This window comes from Oryctolagus cuniculus, chromosome 1 (assembly GCF_964237555.1).
Source record: "Oryctolagus cuniculus chromosome 1, mOryCun1.1, whole genome shotgun sequence".
Taxonomy (NCBI): domain Eukaryota; kingdom Metazoa; phylum Chordata; class Mammalia; order Lagomorpha; family Leporidae; genus Oryctolagus; species Oryctolagus cuniculus.
This window is the reverse complement of record NC_091432.1, coordinates 63,163,166-63,184,741: the sequence shown is the minus strand read 5'-3', so window position 1 is coordinate 63,184,741 and position 21,576 is coordinate 63,163,166. Positions and strand designations below refer to the sequence as shown.

Here is a 21,576-nt window from a genome sequence, read left to right as displayed (position 1 = left end):
AACTGATGATCTACTACTAAAATCCCTAAAGAGGACACTTTACACTCCAGCAATGATCTAAGTGCTCACAGGAGGCAGACTTGAATCAAATGTCCATGAAGTTCACAACGTTTCATGACTGCTCAGTTTTAACTAGCTGTGTAATTGGAGCAAGGAGTGTTATATGTCTATATCCATTTCCAAACTTATAGACATAAAGAGAATTTAAGGGGAGAGTGCGAACGCAGTCCACCACCACCACAAATTATGCAGTTGACTTTCCCACTTTTGGGGAAATTGCAGGGGTCAACACTTCCGTAGTGCAATGGAAAAGCCTCGCCATGGAAAAACTACCTGCGTGATCACAGTGAGGAGGATCTCTTTTAAAACAAATATTTTGTGACTCCAAATACAGTTTATTAAGGAACTAGATTAAGCAACTGTACCTTAAACACCCAAGAACCAGTTTCAGGCCGATACTCTTTGAACTGAGCTCCTTGTTTCCTTGAAACTGCTTCTAATCTTCCCTCATAGTTGATATCAGCAAGTCGATCTGGACTCTTTATTAAACAACGAGATGTTTTGTCTGTCGGCCAAACTCCATCCAATGTCACTTCAGCCTTTCTATAAGTATAACCAAGTAAAGTGAAAATGTTTCATATTTAATACCAAAAAGCCAAATAACACCTACATAATACACAGTAAATGAAGGTAACTATTTTACCTTGGAATAATTCTGGAGACGTCTTAACTGAATCTTGCCTCCCCCAATAGATAAGCTTAAGAATAAGTAGTTACCCCAGATCAACTAATTCAACATCTGGTTCAAGGGGCTGGTGGCAGCAGTGGGTTAAGCCGCTGTCTGCAGTGCTGGTATTCCATGTGGACACTGGGCCTTGAGTCCTGGCTGCTCTGCTTCTAATCTAGCTCCTGCTGATGCACCTGGGAAAGCAACAGAGCGGCCCCTACACCCACATGGGAGACCTGGAAGAAGCTCCTGGCCCAGCCCAGGCCTTTGGAGCCATTTGCAGAGTGAAGCAGTGGATGGAAGACCTCCCTCTGCCTCCACCTCTTTCTGTAACTCTTTCAAATAAATAAATAAATATTTAGTAGTGACATGTGGGAGACCCAGATGAAGCTCCTGGCAGCCATTTGCGGAGTGAACCACCAGATGGAAGACCTTTCTCTCTGTCTCTCCCTCTCTCTTTCTGTTAACTCAAACTTGTCAAATAAATGAATTAAATACATTTTTAAAGATTTATTTATTTGAAAGTTACACAGAGTGAGAGAGAGGCAGAGAGAAAGGTCTTCCTTCCGCTGGTTCACTTCCCAATTGACCACAACGGCCAAAGATGTGCTGATCCGAAGCCAGGATATAGGAGCGTCTTCTGGGTCTGCCAAGCTGGTGCAGGGGCTGAAGGACTTGGGCCATCTTCTACTGCTTTCCCAGGCCATAGCAGAGAGCTAGATCGGAAGTAGAGCAGCTGGGTCTTGAACTGGCGCTCACACGGGATGTTGGCACTGCAGGCGGCAGCTTTACCCACTATGCCAAAACACTGGCCCGTAAACAGATTTGTTTTAAAAAATTAAAAGATGGGGCCAGCGCCATGGCTCATTTGGTTAATCCTCCGCCTGCGGCACTGGCATCCCATATGGGCGCCGGGTTCTAATCCCGGTTGCTCCTCTTCCGGTCCAGCTCTCTTTTGTGGCCTGGGAGGGCAGTGAAGGATAGCCCAGGTGCTTGGGTCCCTGCACCCGTGTGGGAGACCAGGAGGGGGCGCCTGGCTCCTGGCTTCAGATCGGCGCTGCGCTGGCCGTGGTGGTCATTTGGGGAGTGAACCAAAAGAAGGAAGACCTTTCTTTCTGTCTCTCTCTCCTGTAACTCTACCTGTCCAAAAGAAAAGAAAAGAAAAAAAAAAAAAAGCTGAAAGATTTATTAAAAAAAAAAAAAAGAGAGAGAGAGAGAGAGAAGTGGTGAAATTTGGAACCTTATCTTGTTTAGAGGAAAAGCTTTTAAATTATGATGTCAACTTTTCTATTCCTAGCTTAATCTGTTTTTATTATGAAAAGGTGTTTAGGGACCAGACCAGTGTTGTAGCATAGTGGGTTAAAGCTGGCATCCCATATCTGAGTGCCAATTCAAGACTTGGCTGCTCTACTTCTGATCCAGCTCCCTGCTAGTGTATCCAGGAAGGCAGCAGTTGATGGCCCAAGTACGTGGGCCCTTACCACTCCCACAGAAGACCAGGACGGAGTTCCAGGACCTTGGTTTCCAACAGTGCCCAACCCTGACTGTTATAGACATTTACGGAGTAAACTAGTAGATGAAAGATCTCTCTGCCTGTCTAATAAATAACTGGCTTCCGCCTGGCCTAATCCTGGCTGTTATAGACATTTGGGGGGTGAACTAATGGATGAAATATACCTCTCCCTCTCTGTTTCAAATAAACATCAAAAAAAAAAAAAAAAAAAAAAAGCTTAATTGGTCAAATTTGTTTTTGTTACATCAATTAAGATGATCATACAGTGTCTCATTTAATTGTTCAAGTGGCATATTACACTGATTTTCATACATTGAACCATCATCTTTGCACTCCAGAATAAATCCCATATAGGCATAGCATGTAAATCTTCTAATGTGTTATTAAACTCTGTTAATATTTTGATGTTTTCATATGAATATATCAAGATGTTTATTGATCTGTAGTTTCCTTTCCTTGTGGTATTCCAACTGGCTTTAAAATCAGGATAATAAAAGTCACCTCACAAAATTAATTCAGACATGCTCCCTTTCATTCAATTTTCTGCAACAGTTTGAGGACTAGTGTTAATTCTTCTTTAAATGTTTGTAGTATTTATCAGTGATACTATCTGCTTCTGGATTTTTCTTTGTAAGAAGGTTTTTTTAATAAACCTTGGCAAAGTTACAAATATAAGTGGTTTTTTTTTTGTTTTTTTTTTTTTTTGACAGGCAGAGTGGACAGTGAGAGAGAGAGACAGAGAGAAAGGTCTTCCTTTGCCGTTGGTTCACCCTCCAATGGCCGCCGCGGCTGGCGCGCTGCAGCCGGCGCACCGCGCTGATCCGATGGCAGGAGCCAGGAGCCAGGTGCTTTTCCTGGTCTCCCATGGGGTGCAGGGCCCAAGCACCTGGGCCATCCTCCACTGCACTCCCTGGCCACAGCAGAGAGCTGGCCTGGAAGAGGGGCAACCGGGACAGAATCCGGCGCCCCGACCGGGACTAGAACCCGGTGTGCCGGCGCCGCTAGGCGGAGGATTAGCCTAGTGAGCCGCGGCGCCGGCCAATATAAGTGGTTTTAAAAATGGTCCTTTCATGTGCTTGATGTTAGACTAGTATCACATACTAAAATAAGGAGATACTTAAGTATGCCTTCAGGAAGAATAAGAAATAAGAAAATGGCATTAAAAAGGTGTTTTTTAAATAATCTTACCTTTTAATTACATTTTCTCATGAGGTTTCTTTTTATTTTTTAAAATAATTCATTTGAAAGGCAGAGTTAGAGAGAGAGAGTCTGACCCTCCTTCCATCTGCTGTTTCACTCTCCAAATGGCCTCAAGGGCCAGAGCCAGACTGATTTGAAACCCAGAGCATGGAGCTTCACCTAGCTCTCCCATGTGCGTGCAGGGGCCCACTGCACTTCCGCTGCTTTTCCAGGCATATTAGAAGGAAACTAGATTAGAAGTGGAGCAGCTGCCAACTCCAAACAGCACCCATATGGCATGCCGGCACTGCAGGCAATGGCTTTACCGCTACGCCATAGCACTGGCCCCCCTAAAAAGAGTTTTTAAAACTAGTGGTTGGACATGCTACTATTAGGGAAAAGGAATGAATGCTGAAGTCCAAGTGTTCTATTTCTCTAACATTTAGACTTTTAACTTAAGGGTAAAGAAACAATAATTTACTCTACAATATATTAGAAAAACAAGTTGCAGAAGCATCTTTTATGAATCTACTTATGTTGACAGAAATAAAACCTGTGATTTAGCTATTTTCTTTATCTAAATAAATTCATACCTGTTTAGCCCTTCACCCACAGGTGGCTTCTGGTTATCATCTAGGTAGACAATAACTTCTTTCCTTCGGATATGCACAATATCATCCAAATTTAGATTTGTTAAATTCACATCTCCTTCAAAATAGATTGAACCATAACCTATAAATAAAAGCAAACAGTTAAAAATTCATTCTGGATAGAAACAAATACCTACTTTATACATATATTGACTAATCAGGGTAGGCAATATAACTTCTCATTAATCACTAATCATATTTTAAATCCAGCAATTTCTAAAGTGAGTCATTTTCTCCCAACATGGTAATCATGGGAGGGCTCTCAAATACATGATGTAACATCTGTACTTCTGCTCTCAAAACAGCTTTCCTAAGGTTCACCCAGTGTCCATCATGCTGCTATACAAACAATCCTTAGTACCCAACTTGCTATAAATTAAAATCCAATTTCTTTCTTAATACAATATAGGACAAGATTTCTCCTTGAAATAATGTAATATGGTTCCAATATTGCTTGCTTGCTTACTTGTCAATCAAAGTATCCACTATTGAGGCAAAGGTAAAAAATCAGAATTAGCTATCAAGTTTCCCTTGATTACAAAAACAGGGTAGAACTCTCACACTCACCTTTACGACCAATAGTGAAATCAGAGACGATGCACTCTCCTTTTTCATTGGTAATTTTAGCAAGGTCATCCATAGATGGAATAGTATAGTAACCAACTTTAGTGAGAACAATGCCTATGACAAATAAATAAATAGTGATTATCCTTGGGTAGAGGATTCTCTGTAATACTATCTTAGTTTTTTTTTTTTTTTTTTTTTTTTTTTTAATTTCCTGGGGTCGGCACTGTGGCATAGAGGTAAAGCCACCACGAGCAGTGTCAGCACCCCATTTGGGCACTAGAGTCAGATGCTCCACTTCCTATCCAGCTCTCTGCTTTGGCCTCAGATAGCAGTAGAAGATGGTCTAAGTCCCTCGGCCCCTTGTACCCGCATGGGACACCAGAAAAAGCTCCAGGCTCCAGCTTTAGGATTGGCACAGCTCCAACCACTGCAGCAACTTAGGGAGTGAACTGGCAGACAGAACTTTCTCTCTGTCTCTCTCTCTCACTGTCTGTAACTCTACCTCTCAAATAAATAAATAAATAAAATCTTAAAAAAAAAAAAAAAAGAAGATGGCCCGAATACTTGGGCCCCTACACACACATGGGAGACCCAGAAGAAACTCCTGGCTTAAAATTTACATGATATGGGAGTCGGTGTGATTCCTGGCTGCTCCATTTCTGATCCAGCTAACTGCTAATGCACCTGGGAAAGTAGCAGAGGACGACCCAAGTATTTAGGCTCCTGCCCCCATGTGGGAGACCAGGAAGAAGCTCCTAGCTCCTGGCTTTGGTCTGGCTCAGCTCTGGCCGATGTGGACATTTAGAGAGTGAACCAGAGGTGGAAGATTTCTCTTTGTCTCTCCCTCTAACTTTGCCTTTTGAATAAAAGAAATAAATCTTTAAAAAAATTATGACATAGTAAATAAATCAAATAAAGAAAAAATATATAGGCAGAAAGGATTTTTCCAAACTATTTTCTACCAAACACTATGAGAAACCGTAAGGTTTTTTAAAAAAGCTTCATGATCAAGTAAATTTGAGGAACATACAGACACATTAATGGCACATTTACAAACTCTTAAACTTTGCAATGAAATAGTCTAACTTTGCTTGATTACTGTTTCTCAGACTTAATTAGCCATAAATCCTCTTTAGAAAGGACATTAATAATCTGCACTCTGAAAAGCATTCCATAGAATACATTCTGTGAATGGAATATTTAATCTATTCTTTTATTTTACAAAGATAACAAAATCCAGGGTGGATGTAATCTGTGTTGATTTACACTGCAATTTTATGTTAGAGGCAGAGATAAAATCCCAAATTTAATAGCTTTTGTTTTATAGCCTATTGCCTCCCATAAACTATCTTTCAAGTTTATATTCTCATATGGCTAAAATGAAGAAAAAAATTGTACATGAAAATCTGTGACTAACGTGACAAACAAATCATCTCAAATGACTGGTAAGAGATAAGCCATTTACCAATCTGAATCTGACCTGCTGGGTGCATATGGTAAGCATTATTTTCTGTTTCTTCACGATCATCCTGTAATGACTCATCATGGAAAGAAGTTTCTTCACTGCTTCCTTCTAGTCCATTTCGCAAAGCAACACGCATGTTTAAAGCAACAATTGTATCATCCACACTGTTACTGTTGTTGTGTTTATTTCCAGTACTCTCTGGGGTTTGAGGAATAGGTTTTGCAATCGGGTTGGTATAAAAACGTGATACAAGTGAATCATCATCACCATCCTGATGGTTCTCATCCACAGGTTTGCTAAGGAAACTAAATCTGAAAAGAGAAAAGGAAGAAACATCTTAGCCTCTTGTAGGAGTAATACCAATGGTAACATTTTATTCCTACTTAGCTTTTACTAAGTGCGTGGCACTATTCTGAGTAACTCCATACATATATTTAAAAATTAATTCAGGCCGGCGCCGCGGCTCAATAGGCTAATCCTCCACCTTGCAGCGCCAGCACACTGGGTTCTAGTCCTGGTCAGGGCGCTGGATTCTGTCCCGGTTGCCCCTCTTCCACTCCAGCTCTCTGCTGTGGCCTGGGAAGGCAGTGGAGGATGGCCCAAGTGCTTGGGCCCTGCACCCCGTGGGAGACCAGGAGAAGCACCTGGCTCCTGCCTTCGGATCAGCGCCGTGCGCTGGCTGTAGCGCGCCGGCCGCGGCGGCCATTGGAGAGTGAACCAATGGCAAAGGAAGACCTTTCTCTCTGACTCTGTCTCTCTCTCTCACTGTCCACTCTGCCTGTCAATAAAAAAAAAAAAAAAAAAGATTAATTCAGTATCTACAGCAATCCTGTGAAAAATGTTCTAATTATTGTCTCTATATTATGTTTTTTTAAAAGATTTTATTTATTTATTTGAAAGTCAGAGTTGCACAGAGAGAGGAGAGTCAGAGAGACAGAGAGGTCTTCCATCCACTAGTTCACTCCCCAGTTGTCTGCAAGGACCAGAGCTGTGCCAATCCAAAGCCAGGAACCAGGGGCTTCTTCCGGTTCTCCCACGTGGACTTGGGCCATCTTCTACTGCTTTCCCAGGCAAAAGCAGAGAGCTGGAATAGAAGTGGAGCAGCCGGGACTTGAACCCGAAACCATATGGAATGCCGGCACTGGAGACGGCGGCTTTAACCAATACACCACAGCGCCAGCCCCTATGTTACTTACGTTACACAAAAGGCAAATGAGGCATAGAAAAACAACTTGCTGAATGTGATAAGGCTCTAAGTACTAGAGCTAAGGGATTTCGATACAGGTGATTTGGCTCTAGATTCCATAGTTTTAAACTGCTCTATTTTCATGAATAAATGATCTGAACACCTCAATTTAAAATTTTTTTTAAATTTTTATTTATTTGACAGAGCTAGATAGTGAGAGAGAGAGGGTCTTCCTTCCATTGGTTCACTCCCCAAATGCTTCCTCCTGGTTTCCCACGTGGGTGCAGGGGCCGAGGCACCTGGGCTATCGTCCACTGCCCTCCAGGGCCACAGTAGAGAGCTGGACTGGAAGAGGAGCAACTAGGAATAGAACCTGGCGCCCATATGAGATGCTGGCGCCGCAGGTGGAGGATTAACCAAGTGAGCCACACAGCACCGGCCCCTAAATTTTTTTTTTTAAAGATATTTTCTGGAGCTGGTGTTGTGGCATATTAGGTTAAGGCTCTACCTGTGGCACCAGCATCCCATATGGGCACTGGTTCGAGTCCCGGCTGCTTCACTTCCAAACCAGCTCCCTGCTAATGCCCTGGGAAAGCAGTGGAGTGCCTGGATCATCTAAATGTTCACTAATAGAGAACTAGTTATCTTTTATTCACCAAAATGTCTATGTAATCATTAAAAAGGCAGAAATAGCATCACAGATATGGAAAGAACTTAAAATACATGGAAAAGCAGGTTATTGAATATCATATTATTCATATATAATTTCTTATAAGAATATATGTATATATACACAAATTTCCTAAGTAGTATATATAAAACTTATGCATTCTATTTAGTTACAATTACTGTTTCTTTTAATAATAATCACAGACAAAATAAACCTTTATTTTACGCAAAAATGGGGTATCAAATACACTGCAGCCCTGTCAAAAACAACACACACGGATACCAAAACAATTCTGTAGAACTGAATTGGGGTGCAGCACTGTGATATAGCAGGGAAAGCCACCACCGGTGGAGCCAGCATCCCATATGGGTGCCAGTTCAAGTCATGGCTGCTCTACTTCTGATCCAGCTCCTCGTTAGTGCACCTGGGAAGGCAGCAGAGGACAGTCCAAGTGCTTGGGCCTCCGCATTCATGTGGAGGACTTGCAAGAAGCTCCTGGCTCCTGGCTTCAGTGTGGCTGAGCTCTGGCCGTCATGACCATTTGGAGAGTGAACCAGTGGATGGAAGACCTCTCATTTTCTGTCTCTCTGTTTCTCCTAACTTTTTTAAAGAAATAAATCTTTAAAAAAGTGAACCATTGAATGGAAGATCTTTCTCTCTGTCCTTCTCTGTAAGTCTGCCTTTCAAATAAATACATAGATATTAAAAAAATAAGAACTCAGATGTCCAATAACGTTAAGATTTAAAGCACTCAAAAAGTAAAATATGTTTTAATTTCCAGGTGTTCATAAGCTGTAATACTTTTATTCAACATGTGCCAAGCATGATAAATTTTCACAAAAGATTTATTAATTCATTTATTTGAAAGCCAGAGTTACAGATAAAGATGCAGAGACATAGAAAGAGAGATCTTCTATCTGCTGGTTCACTCCCCAGATGACCATAATGACAAGTGCTAAAACAGGCTGAAACCAGGAGCCAGGAGCTCCTTCCAGGTCTCTGACATGGATGGCAGAGTCCCAAGGGCATGGGCCATTCTTCATCGTTTTTCCTAGATCACCAGCAGGAAGCTGGATGAGAATTGGGCAGCACAAACCAGCACCCATATGGGATGCTGGATCGCAGGCAGTGGCTTTACCCACTTTGTTACAATGCCTGTTCCAAATTTCCATAAAATTCTAAGCTGAGGATCTCCTCAAAATGAGAATGGGATTAAGTCAAAACAGAATTCAGTTTACCTCTCTCCATTTTCTGGATATTCAGATGGTGAAGCCAGATCTTCTGAATCACGATTAACAGGAGAAAAGAGATTGCTATTGTTAAGGTTCTTCAAAACCAACTTCTTAATGCTCTTCCTATAAACAGAAACCAGAAAAAAATAGTCAGTCAATGTCTTAAAAACTGGAATACAAAAGGCATTTTTAACTCTTATACACCTAAAAATGATCTAACAAGTTCTATTTATAAATCCTTCCCAGATATGTATAATCAGAATTGAAGCCCTCAAATGTATTGCATGCTGCTTTTTGGAAGTATAAAGTGAAGCACAGTCAAATCTAAGAGGAAAACTGTCTTGAAAAATCCCTCTTCTCAGAGCTTCTTCAGCACCTTACCCAGAGCTTAGTTCACTCACTGTACTTCAATACATGTCTACAGAAATCAACAATGTTGTCCTGAAGAAAATAGGGGAAAGGATACTTGATAAATAATAAGAGAGATTTTTACAAAAGTAACATAATCCATTGGAATAAAAAGCCCCAATTTAGGGGCCAGCACCACGGCCCAGTGGATTAAGCAGCGGCTAGGAACACCAGCATGCGTTATCAGAGGCCTCCTGCCCTTGCTTTTGATCCAGCTTCCTGCTAAGGTATCTGGAGGTAGCAGATGATGACCCAGTACTTGGCAGTTCTGTCACCTACGTGGGGTGACCCAGATGCAGGCCCTGATTCCTGATGCAGCCCTGGCAGTTACAGGCATTTGAGGAGTGAACCAGCAGAATGAGAGCTCTATTTCTCTGTCTCTCTCTCTAATAAATAAAAATTAAAAACAGAAACAAACCAAACTGACTAGATGAACTCTATGTTCTATTTCCTCTTAAAAAAAAAAAAAAAGTCTATGCATGTTAAACAACTATATCCAGTAGACTATGCTCATGTATTTATATATTTCTAGTCTAACAACAGAACATGTGCTACCTGTTAGCAAATATTAACTGTATTTGTTTCAGGGCAGGCATTGTGGTACAGTGGGTTAAGCATAGGGAATGTGAACCAACAGATGGAAGACCTCTCTGTCTTTCCCTAACTCTTTCAAATAAATAAATAAATCTTTAAATTAACAAAAAAAGGTAGAAATATCCTAATGATCAACAGATGAATGAATAAACAAAATGTGGTATATACATACAATAGAGCATTATTCACCTATAAAAAGGAATGAAATCCTGATATATCTACAACATAAACTTTGAAAATATGCCAAGTAAAAAAGCCAGACATAAAAAATACTACAATTCTCTTTCTATACAAATTATCTATACAAATTCATAAAGACAGCAAGTAATGAAAAAGTTACCAAAAACTGGAGTGATAAGGAAAAAGGCACGATTTAATGGGTTAAGAATTTCTGTTTGGGATGACTGACATTCTGAAAATAGTTAAAATAAACTCCCACATCCCATATGGGAGTGCTGGTTCCAATCCTGACTATTCCCCTTCTGATCCAGCTACCTGCTAATGTGTACCTTGGGAGGCTGTAGATGATGGCCCAAGTAAGTACTTGGGTCCCTACCACCCACGTGAGACCCGGATGGTGTTCCTGGCTCCCGGCTTTTGCTTGGACCAGCCCTGACTGTTGTGGGCATTTGAGGAGTAAATCAGCAGATACAAGATCTATCTCTGTTACTTTCACAAATATATAAAAATATAGGAACATAAAGAAAAAAAGGTGAAAAGCACTAGGATAAGAAGGCAGATAGCAAATTGGGGAGAGGCCGGCCCTGTGGCTTAGCAGGTAAAGCCACTGCCTGCAGTACCAGCATCCCATATGGGCGCTGGTTCGAGTTCCAGCTTCACTTCCAATCCAGCTCTCTGCTGTGGCCTGGGAAAGCAGTACAAGACCTCTGTCTCTCCTTGTTTCTCTGTGTAACTCTGACTTTCAAAGATTCATTTATTTCTTTGAAACATTCATTTATTTATTTTGAAAGAGTTACACAGAGAGAGGAGAGGCAGACAGAGAGAGAGAGGGCTTCCTTCCGCTGCTTCACTCCCCCAACTGGCAGCAATGGCCAGAGCTGAGCCAATCCAAAGCCAGGAGGCAGGAGCTACTTCCGCGTCTCCCACGTGGGTGCAGGGACCCAAGGACTTGGGCCAATTTGTACTGCTTTCCCAGGCCATAGCAGAGAGCTGGATGGGAAGTGGAGCAGCCAGGACTCAAACCGGTGCCCATATGTGATGCCAGCCCTGCAGGAGGCAGCTTTATCCACCACACCACAGCACCAGCCCCATAAATGAATCCTTAAAAAAAAATTGGGGAGCACTAATAAAAGAAAAAAATGATGTGATTTTAAATAGAGTAGTCAGAGCAGTCTTCCTTGAGGTAACTTTGGGGATAAGTGTTTTCGGGAAAAGGGAACAATTGGGACAAAGGTTCAAAGGTGACAGAATGCCTATCTTGACAACAGTAAAGTGGCAGTAAGGTTACAGTGGAGTAAGCAGCAGAGAATAGTACATATATTCAGACGGGTAATGGGAGGTCAGATTTTCTAGGACTTTTGACTTTTATTCTGACTAAACTGTGAACCAACAAGACATGACTTACGCTTCAAAGTGATTACCGTGGTAGTTTTATGTTCATAATTCAATGCAAAGGAGCAGAGATAAAAGCAAAGTGATCAAGTATATTACGGTAATTCAGGCAAGACATGATGGTAGCTTGAATAGGGTAGGAGCAGTGAGTAATATGTAAACCAGTCAGATTCTGGTTAATTTTTCAAAGTAAAACTAAGCGAATGTGCCGATGGCTTGGATGTGGAACCTAAGTAAAAAGCCAAGGACAATTCTAAACTTTTTGGCCTGAGAAACTAGAATGATGGAAATGTAATCATCTGAGATAGAGAAGGCTCTGGAACAAGTATGAGGTACAAGATGAGTTCAGTACTGGACACAGTATTTATAAAATAATATCTATTACATATCCAAATGAAGATGTAAAGTAGACTTGAATATAAGAAATGTAAAGAGTTTGGGAGAGAAGTTTTGGCTGGAGATAATTTGGGAATTATTGGACTAAAAATGATATTAAAAGTCATGAGACTAAAAGCACTGTGGAAATGAATAGAAAATAGACTAAGAACTGAGTCCAGGGCACTCCATTGTTAAGTTGGAAGATGAGCAATCAGCAAAGGAGAATGAGAAGGAGCGACCAATGACGCAGGAAGAAACTAGGAAACTATGGGGTCCTGGGAGCCAATTAACAAAGTAAATCAAGGAGGAAGAAAAAGGTCAATTCTGTAAAATGATTCTGGTACATTAAGACTGTTATTGGCAATACCTCTAAAAGTGTAGCCAAGGAGAATATACAACATTACTAGTAAAATGTACACCCTCCCACCCTTTTCTTGCAAATGCTAAGAAGATCTGATGAAAGTGCTCTAAGAGCTACTAATCTGATGGTTGGAATGGTGTATCCAAGCCCTTTTACCCACTCTATATGAAACACTAGGGGCTGGCTCTGTGGCATAATGGGTAAAGCCACCACCTGCAGTGCCGGCATCCAATATGGGCGGCAGTTTGAGTCCCAGCTGCTCCACTTCCAATCGAGCTTTTTGCTATGGCCTGGGAAAGCAGTAGAAGATGGCCCAAGTCCTTGGGCCCCTGCATCCATGTGGGAGACCTGTATGAAGCTCCTGGCTCCTGGCTTCGGATTGGCGCAGTTCCCGCCATTGTGGTCAATTGGGGAGTGAGCAAGCAGATGGAATATCTCTCTCTCTCTCTCTCTCTCTGCCTATCCTTCTTTCTATATATAATTCTGACTTTCAAATAAAATAAACAATTCTTTAAAAAAAAGAAACATACAAAATGTTCTGACACAGATATAAGTAATACACAATCCCTGATATTCTACAAAGTGTAGGAAATTGCACTTTCCCCAACTTTTGTGAAGTAATTCACCACATTTTAAAGGAAAAGAATTGTAACGTTTTTTACTTATTAGAATTTGTGAACTATGAATATTAAGTGATGAATTCTCATTTATTTTTTGACGTTTATCCAAAAAACTGAAACCCAAAAACCTTACCCCCTTTATCTTATGGGCAAAGTATTTGTTTTTAAAAAAAGCTAATGTATTTGTGCATATCTAGCAAAATAATCCATGATTGAAATGGTCTGACATTCTGTCTCCTGAAGCCAAACAATGTTAACACTTTGGTGTATAATTTTGTTCAGTTTTTTTTTCCCCCAAATCTACCAGGGTGTAGATTTGCTCTAAAGCATCATTTAAGTGTAATTTTCTATGTTCAGCAACAACTCTTCTATATACTTTCATATACAGTTTACTGATTTTTTTAAAAAAATTTATTTGAAAGGCAGTGTGAGAAAGAGAAATATTCATCTTCCTTCTGTTGGTTCATTTTCCAAAAGGCTCCAATGGCTGGGTCAGGCCAAAGCTAAGAGACAGGAGCCAGGAGCTCCATCTAGATCTCCCATGGGTACAGGAGAAACTCAAGAACTTGAGCCATCAAAAGTTGCACCCTAGGTCTACTTGCAAAGAGGTGGATCTGAAGTGGATCAGTCAGGATTCGCACTGGCTCTCTGATATGGGACGTGGGCATCTCAAGTGAGGGTTTCACCTGCTGTGCCACAATGCTTGTCACTCCTGTATTTCCTTCTGTGTAATTATTTTATTATTGATTCTACATCTATAAGTAATCCTTAGGTAGAAATTAAAAAAACCAAAACCTAGTATATAGTTTCTTCTTAATCTGATATTGCTCAAAAACAAAATATAAAAATGCATATGTAAAACTAGAAGCATATTTATCAAAATACCTTTATGTCAACTATGGTTATACCTGGGAGTGATCATGTCAATTTTAATCTTTGTGACATCCTCCTTTCTAAAATGTTTAAGTGGTATGTATTAAATTTGTACATTTGATTAACTACATACTATTTTACATTTACTTTATCAATATTTTATAGCTGATTTATGTTAACAAAAATAAACTCACTTGGGCATGAATGCGCCATTGGCTAGAGATGGTTCATCATCATCCAGCCCATCAAAGAGCTGTGACTTGGCCGTTCCTGTTGTTTGTAAAGCCTTTGGCCGGACTCTGGTGGCAGGACGGGGTGTCAGTTTATAATGAGTAGGTGTAGTAAGAGCCTTCTGGGCTGCTGGATTGGTTGGTTTCAATCTCTGAAAAACAAGAGAGAAGTATCAGAGAAAGTTCTGGTTTATTTCTAACATATGTGACTGGCCTTAAAAACAAGGAGAACAAAATTCAAATTTAATCTGTCATACACCTGTTGGAATCCTGCTGAGTCTCAGCTCTCATGAAACAAGGATGTTAACATCCAACACAGAATTTACTCATGTGTGAATGTAAATATTTTTTTATAATTGTATTTAACTCATCTCCCCAGCACCCATTTCATCTGCCTTTTCTGCTATCTTTGAAAATGCATTTGAGACAATGGGTTTAAAAATACTTTATAAATTAAAATATATGAACACAGATTATTAATGTCTTATCTGCTCCTTTCATCCTATGAAACAAAATTTAGCTTGTAATAGTTTTCTTTGCAAAACTACATTAAGAAAACATTACCAAAAATTTCTAAGTCATACAAATTATTTTTCAATTAAATTAAAAACCTTTGCTTCAAGTAAAACGAGGACTCAGCTACGAATTATATGCAATCCAAACATTTTAGACAAAAAAATGAGCTTACACTTATTCATCTTTTAGTAGACATTAATAATTATCATCAAACACTAAGTACTAGAAACAAAAATAAAGTTACTCTTCCTGAGTATTGAAGAAATTACAAACTAGTAGAGGAGACAAAAAGGTTTAAATGGCACTTCTACTAGTATTTTCATGATACGTTTTCATCAACAATATATATTATACAAACAATTCACACAACAATGTCACATAAAGTATCACAATTTACTCTTTTCCTAGTGCAGATTGTTCACAATTCACTCTTTTCCTAGTGCGGACTGTTCATAATTTTGTTAACAATGAACCTTCCCAAATCATTTCTGTGGTCTTTGTTACCACTCCTAAAGTCATATCAAATTTACCCAATATCTATGTTCTTTCTGCTGTATTTTTAATTTATGAGCATAGATTTCACATAAAACTCACTATATCTTATTGTTAAATTTCTTTTTTTTTTTTTTTGGATAGGCAGAGTTAGACAGTGAGAGAGACAGAGAGAAAGGTCTTGCTTCCGTTGGTTCACCCCCCAAATGGCCGCTATGGCTGGTGCACTGCACCGATCCGAAGCCAGGAGCCAGGAGGCAGGTGCTTCCTCCCGGTCTCCCAAGCGGGTGCAGGGCCCAAGGACTTGGGCCATCCTCCACTGCCTTCCCAGGCCATGGCAGAGAGCTGGATTGGAAGAGAGCAACCGGGACAGAATCCGGCGCCCCAACTGGGACTAGAACCTGGAGTGCCAGTGCCATAGACGGAGGATTAGCCTAGTAATCCGCGGCACAGGCCAAAACTCACTATATCTTAACAGATAAAATTCAGCGATTTTAGTAATTTACAAGGTTGTACAACTATCATCATAATCTAATGCCAGAACATTTCTATCACTTCAGAAAGAAATGCTGTACAGCCAATTTTTCCCCTTATCCATTGGCAACTATGAATCTGCTTTCTTTCGTTATGGATATGCCTATTCTAAACATGTTAATATGAATGCAATTATGTAACTTTTTACGTCTGACTTCTTTCACTTAGCAGGCTTTTCAGGTTTACCTATATTGTAGCATGTGTCAGTACTGCACTCTCTTTTATGGCTGAATGATATTCCATCATACAGAAAAACATTTTATTTATACATTTATCAGCCATTAAGCCTGTCTCCCTATTAATACAATCAGGCCAGAGTATATTTAAATGGCTACAGGTCTGGTCTTCCTCAATGGATGTTCAGTTCTTAGAGATAAGTTGCTTCTTTTCATTTTGTAACCTCAGCATTGAACACAGTATCTTATACCTATATATTTAAGTGTCAGCGTACACAAATAACCACTTTAATCTAATCAAAATATATTCAGGCATTTTATTTTTTAATTTTAACATATAAAAGTTATATGTGTTATTAAAATACATGTATAAATTGCGTAATGTCCAATCAGGATAAATATATCACTTCAAACATGTCACACATTATCTATAGTCACCCTATTGTGCAACAGAAACCTAGATGCACAGCACTGCATAAAGTAATTTCATATACATGCTTTGCTTCTCATCATATCTACCTTATAAGGCAGATTTAAGAACCATCTGAGTGATAAATGTAATGACATAAATCACCAAATATTAATTTCTGTATCCTGAGCAACTTAGTACAAACCAGGTATGTATTATCTCACTTAATCCTCAACGTTGAATAGTATTATTCCCATTTCACAAATTAAGAAACAATTCAGAGAAGCAAAATGATCATCCCAATGTCTTAGATTATAAATGGCCCGGTTCAGCCCTGACCATAGCAGCCATCTGGGAAATGAAACAAAAACAGAACATCTGTCTTACTCTCTCTCTCTCTGTACTCTGCCAAACAAATAAATAAATCCTTTAAAAAAAGAAGAAATCACATTATTCACATTTAGTTTGTCTTTCTCTAAAAAGGTATTTTACATTCTTAAATTTACCTCTTCTTTCTTCTTAGGGTCTGACATAGGATTCCGGAAGAGAGGGGAGTCTCCAAATGGAGAGTATGTTAGACTATTGAGGTGCTGCTGGAGTACAGCCTGCTGAGCAGCGGAAGCATTTGGATCTGTCAAAGCTTTTGTAAAAAAAAAAAAAAAAGGAAAAAATACGTGAGTAAAAGGATTCAACCAGAAAATTCAGAATTGTTTTTGGAGATTTCGGCAAAACGTTCAGACTTGGAAGCATTATTGAGGGAACAGGGAAGGGGACAAACTGAAAAAAATCATGAATCATAAACTGTTATATCAAAGATATGAAAGTAACTTTTGAAATATTAAAGGCTGTTTTAACCTGGCTTAATGAAATAATTACAGAACAGAGCAATAATTTTTATATTTTTAGACCTAATAATGTCAATTATGGAAATGCAATCCAATAACTTAAACTGGAAATAGGAGCTGGTACTGTGGTACAGCAGGTTAGGCCACTGTCTGTACCACTGGCATTCCATACAGGCACTGATTCAAGTCCTGGCTGTTCCACTTCCAATCCAGCTCCCTGCTAATGCACCAGGGAAAGCTATGGAAGATGGCCCAAGTGCTTGGGCCCATGCACCCACATGGGAGACCTGGATGAAACTCCTGGCTCCTGGTGTAGGCCTGCCCCAACCTGGGCCATTGCTGCCATTCAAGTAGTGAATTAGTGGATGGAAGATCGATCTCTCTCTCTTTCTCTGCCTCTCCCTCTTTCTCTGTAACTGATTTCAAATAAATAAATCTTTTAAAAAAAAATTCATAAGTGTTTGCTGCACAGTATTGGTAATAGTCAAGATTTAGAAATAGGCCGGCGCTGTGGCTCACTAGGCTAATCCTCCGCCTTGCGGCGCTGGCACACCGGGTTCTAGTTCCGGTCGGGGCGCCGGATTTTGTCCCGGTTGCCCCTCTTCCAGGCCAGCTCTCTGCTATGGCCCGGGAGTGCAGTGGAGGATAGCCCAAGTCCTTGGGCCCTGCACCTGCACAGGAGACCAGGAGAAGCACCTGGCTCCTGCCTTCGGATCAGCACGGTGCACCGGCCGCAGTGCGCCGGCCACGGCGGCCATTGGAGGGTGAACCAACGGCAAAAGGAAGACCTTTCTCTCTGTCTCTCTCTCTTACTGTCCACTCTGCCTGTCAAAAAAAAAAGATTTAGAAACAATTCCTGTGTCCTATATTAAAAATATTAACAGTTGTAAACATGAAATATCAACACACTGAGTTGAGTAGTTATTAAAAATTATGACAAGTTGTTTCAGTGTGGAAATATGAAGGTATATTCAATTTAATAAATGAAAATTCCAGTATAAAAAAATTACATACACTGCAGATACACAGAAAGGCAGACTATATTGAAGATGGTTCATAATGCATCTTTATACATTTATTGCTTACACTTAAGATTCATATTGGAATTCAGTATAAATCAAAATGAGGGACTGGCATTGTGGAACAAAGGGGTAAGCTGTCACCTGGGACGCTGGAATCACACATGAGCACCAGATCGAGGCCCAGCTGCTCCACTTCCTATATAGTTCCCTGCTAATGCACTTGGGAAAATAGCAGAAGATGGCCCAAGTTACTGGCCCCCTGCCATCCATGTGGGAAAACCTGATGGAGTTCCAGGCTCCTGGATTCAGCCTGGTCTAGCTGTGACCACTGTGGCCATTTGGGGAGTGAACTAGCAGATGGAAGATCTCTCTCTTTCAAACTCTGCCTTAAAAATCTTTAAAACAAAAAAATCAAAATGAAAAGAATCACCTAGTTAGTCTCATTTTCTCCAAAACGTATCAAAACATTTTTTAGTAGTGGAATTTAGGAAAGAGACATAAGACAAAAGACTACATTCATGATCTACAATTGCACAAAATAAAGAAAAAAAAAAAAAAAAACCTGCAATATATACCTTGATTGATGAAGAAACCTCTTTGCAAGATCCTTCCAAAAATACTCATCAAAAATTAAATGAAAATACTAATATATTAAGATAATCCTTATTAAAAGTGTTATCAATAAAACATTTTTAATATCCTCACAATGAAGGGAAAAAACATCAGCAATAATAAAAATCAGAATAAGCAGCTGTATCAATGAAAGCAGGATGAATTCACCTTAATCAAACAAAAATGGATGTGTCCACTGAATAATAGTAAATCTTTGTTATATTGACATTTAAGGATACATGCAAATTTACTTAAGATTTTGAAATCCAGTGGCACTGTCAACTTAAATAGCATGTAGTGTATCATCTGTTTTAACAAAGTTCCCAGGAGCCGTCACTGTGGCTCACTTGGCTGATCCTCTACCTGCGGAGCCGGCATAGCATATGGGCTTCTCTCTCTCTGCATCTACCTCTGCCCCTCTGTAACTCTGCCTTTCAAATAAAATAAATAAATCTTTAAAAAAACAAAGCAGCCAAAAGTTATCCAATTTATACTACTTCTGATTACCAACTAAAAATAAGAAAAGTAAAATGAAAATTTCATGCATAATGATAAAGTTGATTTTATAAGTTCAGAGAGATCAATTCAAATTTAAATTCACATCCTCTATCTCCTAAGACCTCATTAAAATTTATGACTTAAAAAATTAAAAGGTATGAATATAAACTCACAATGTCAAAGAATGGGAGGGTAGGAAGCAAACAGATGAGAAAGTACAACAAATTTCTAGGAAAAAGAAATAGATGGGGCTAGTGGTGTGGCTCAGTGGGTTAAGCCACAGCCTGCAGTGCTGCCATCCCATATGGGTTCTGGTTTCAGTGGCTCCTCTTCTTCCAACCCAGCTCTCTGCTAGTGTCCTGGGAAAACAGTGGAAGATGGCCCAAATACATGGGCCCCTGTACCCATGTGGGAGACCCGGAAGAAGCTCTTGGCTTCAGGTTGGCCCAGCACCAGCCGTTGTGGCCATTTGGGGAGTACATCAGCAAATGGAAGTTCTCTTTCTGTCTCGCCCTCTCTATAACTCTTTCAAATATATAAATAAATCTTTAAAAAAAAAAAAAAAAGGAAAAGAAATAGAATGGTGATAAAGCAGGCTAAGAGAACTCAAAGGGGAGAATTGTCAGATGAAGTTTATAAGCAAGAATTCCAGGAAGGTTAGGGAGTTAAAATCAGGTTTGGGGCAAGTGTTTGTCATGGTGGTTCAGTGGCCCACTGACAGGTCCACATTCCATACCAAAATACCTGGGTTTGATAACTGCCTGAACTTCTGGCTCTGGCTCTTGAGTACAGATTCCTGCCAATGTGCACAGTGGGAGGCAGTGGTGAAGGCTGAAGTAATTCAGTTCCTACCATCCTATAGGAGACCTGAATTGAGTTCCCAGCTCCTGGCTTCAGCTTTGGCCCAGCCCCAGCTGATAGGAGCTTTCTCTCTCTCTGATAAATAATGAATTTAAAAAAATGTTAAATGCCAGGTTTTATGAGGTGGGACCAAAAATAGGAGGTAGAAATTAATATAATGTCTATATAAAGAAAGCTTTCCACTGCAACCTTTCTCAAGACAGGCCAGAATATTAGAGGACAAGGAAAAGGACAAGGACAACAAGTGAAAGTACTGGCAACATCCCACAATTAAGAATCTAGCATTCTAACATTTAGAGAACCTGTGGAGGACCCACAGATAATAACTGGTTTCTAAACTAGTTAGCCTTCAATGACCCTATTGGTTAACAGTTCCAACCAACATAAATAAAGTTGCCGGTCAGATTTTTATTATTTTATTCTTAAATATAAATGGAAGAAATCAGCAGGCATTAGGTTAGGATCAAAACAAAAAGAATCCTAGAGATTTAAGGAACAGAACTCTAAACAAATTTCAATGCCAATGAACAAATTCAGAGTTTAAAGAAAAAATTAAGAACCAGATTTTAGAAAAAAGGAACAGAGAACAAGAATTCTTATAAATTAAAAATCAAAACCCAAAAGAATATTTAAAAAACAATCAAAAAACTCTTAGAAAGTAGAAATACAACTAACTGAAGACAACAGAAAGAAAGAGTTGAGACACAAAAGTTCTAAGCAAACACTGAAATTTCAGGACAAAGGGATAATCTTGAGGGCTTGTGAAGGTGGTGGCGGGGTCAGTTTACAGGAATCAAAAAGGCATCAGACCACCAGCAATGATTAATGCAAAAGGAGATAGTCAATGTTCTGAGGGTAAATTATTTTTACTGCAGAATTTCTAAAGTTAAGTTATGAAGAATGAATGAAGATATTTAAGACCTTCAAGTATGTGGAGTTTGTCTCTCACATATACTTCATTTGACGATACATTCCAGATTGAGCAAATAAAGAGAAAAACCCTATTACCAAGAACACAGGAGTTCTCACTTCAAGTAGATGTGAGGGGAATATCCTGGAGTAACGCTGAAGGCCTAGAGAATAACCAGCGTTTTTGCTGCTGCAGGAGGACACAGGGAACACAGAATGAGGTATCTGAGGTGAATGAAACATTTTGATGCCATCCCCTTAAGAACTTGGAAGGAGGGGCTGGCACTGTGGCAAAGTGGGTAAAGCCAATGGTTCCAGTCCTGGCTGTTCCACTTTGGATCCAGCTCTCTGCTAATGGCCTGAGAAAGCAGTACAACATGACCCAACTCCTTGGGCCCTGCACCCACATGGGAGACCCAACAGTAGCTCCTGGCTTTGGATCAGTGCAGCTCTGGCCATTGCAGCCATCTAGGGAGT

The 21,576-nt window shown here is 39.9% G+C and overlaps 1 protein-coding gene and 1 non-coding gene across 29 annotated transcripts in view; both read right to left on the bottom strand.

The window, feature by feature from the left end:
- The window catches only part of NUP98 (nucleoporin 98 and 96 precursor), a 132,045-nt gene that overhangs the window by 50,369 nt on the left and 60,100 nt on the right, over window positions 1-21,576 (bottom strand). For 16 of the 28 annotated variants that reach the window (XM_008264822.4, XM_070074502.1, XM_070074505.1 and 13 more), the window contains 7 exons: window positions 16,859-16,992; window positions 14,190-14,377; window positions 9,196-9,312; window positions 6,102-6,412; window positions 4,637-4,750; window positions 4,013-4,151; window positions 426-603 (listed from right to left, as the gene is read on the bottom strand). In XM_008264822.4, coding sequence (XP_008263044.1) covers window positions 426-603; window positions 4,013-4,151; window positions 4,637-4,750; window positions 6,102-6,412; window positions 9,196-9,312; window positions 14,190-14,377; window positions 16,859-16,992 — 1,181 coding nt within the window. The remainder of the gene's footprint in view (window positions 1-425; window positions 604-4,012; window positions 4,152-4,636; window positions 4,751-6,101; window positions 6,413-9,195; window positions 9,313-14,189; window positions 14,378-16,858; window positions 16,993-21,576) is intronic. The other 12 variants (XM_070074498.1, XM_070074504.1, XM_070074509.1 and 9 more) reach the window with 1 other exon arrangement.
- On the bottom strand, window positions 207-375 carry LOC127485358 (U1 spliceosomal RNA). Its single transcript, XR_007912451.1, has one exon. It is a non-coding gene; the product is annotated as a U1 spliceosomal RNA (small nuclear RNA).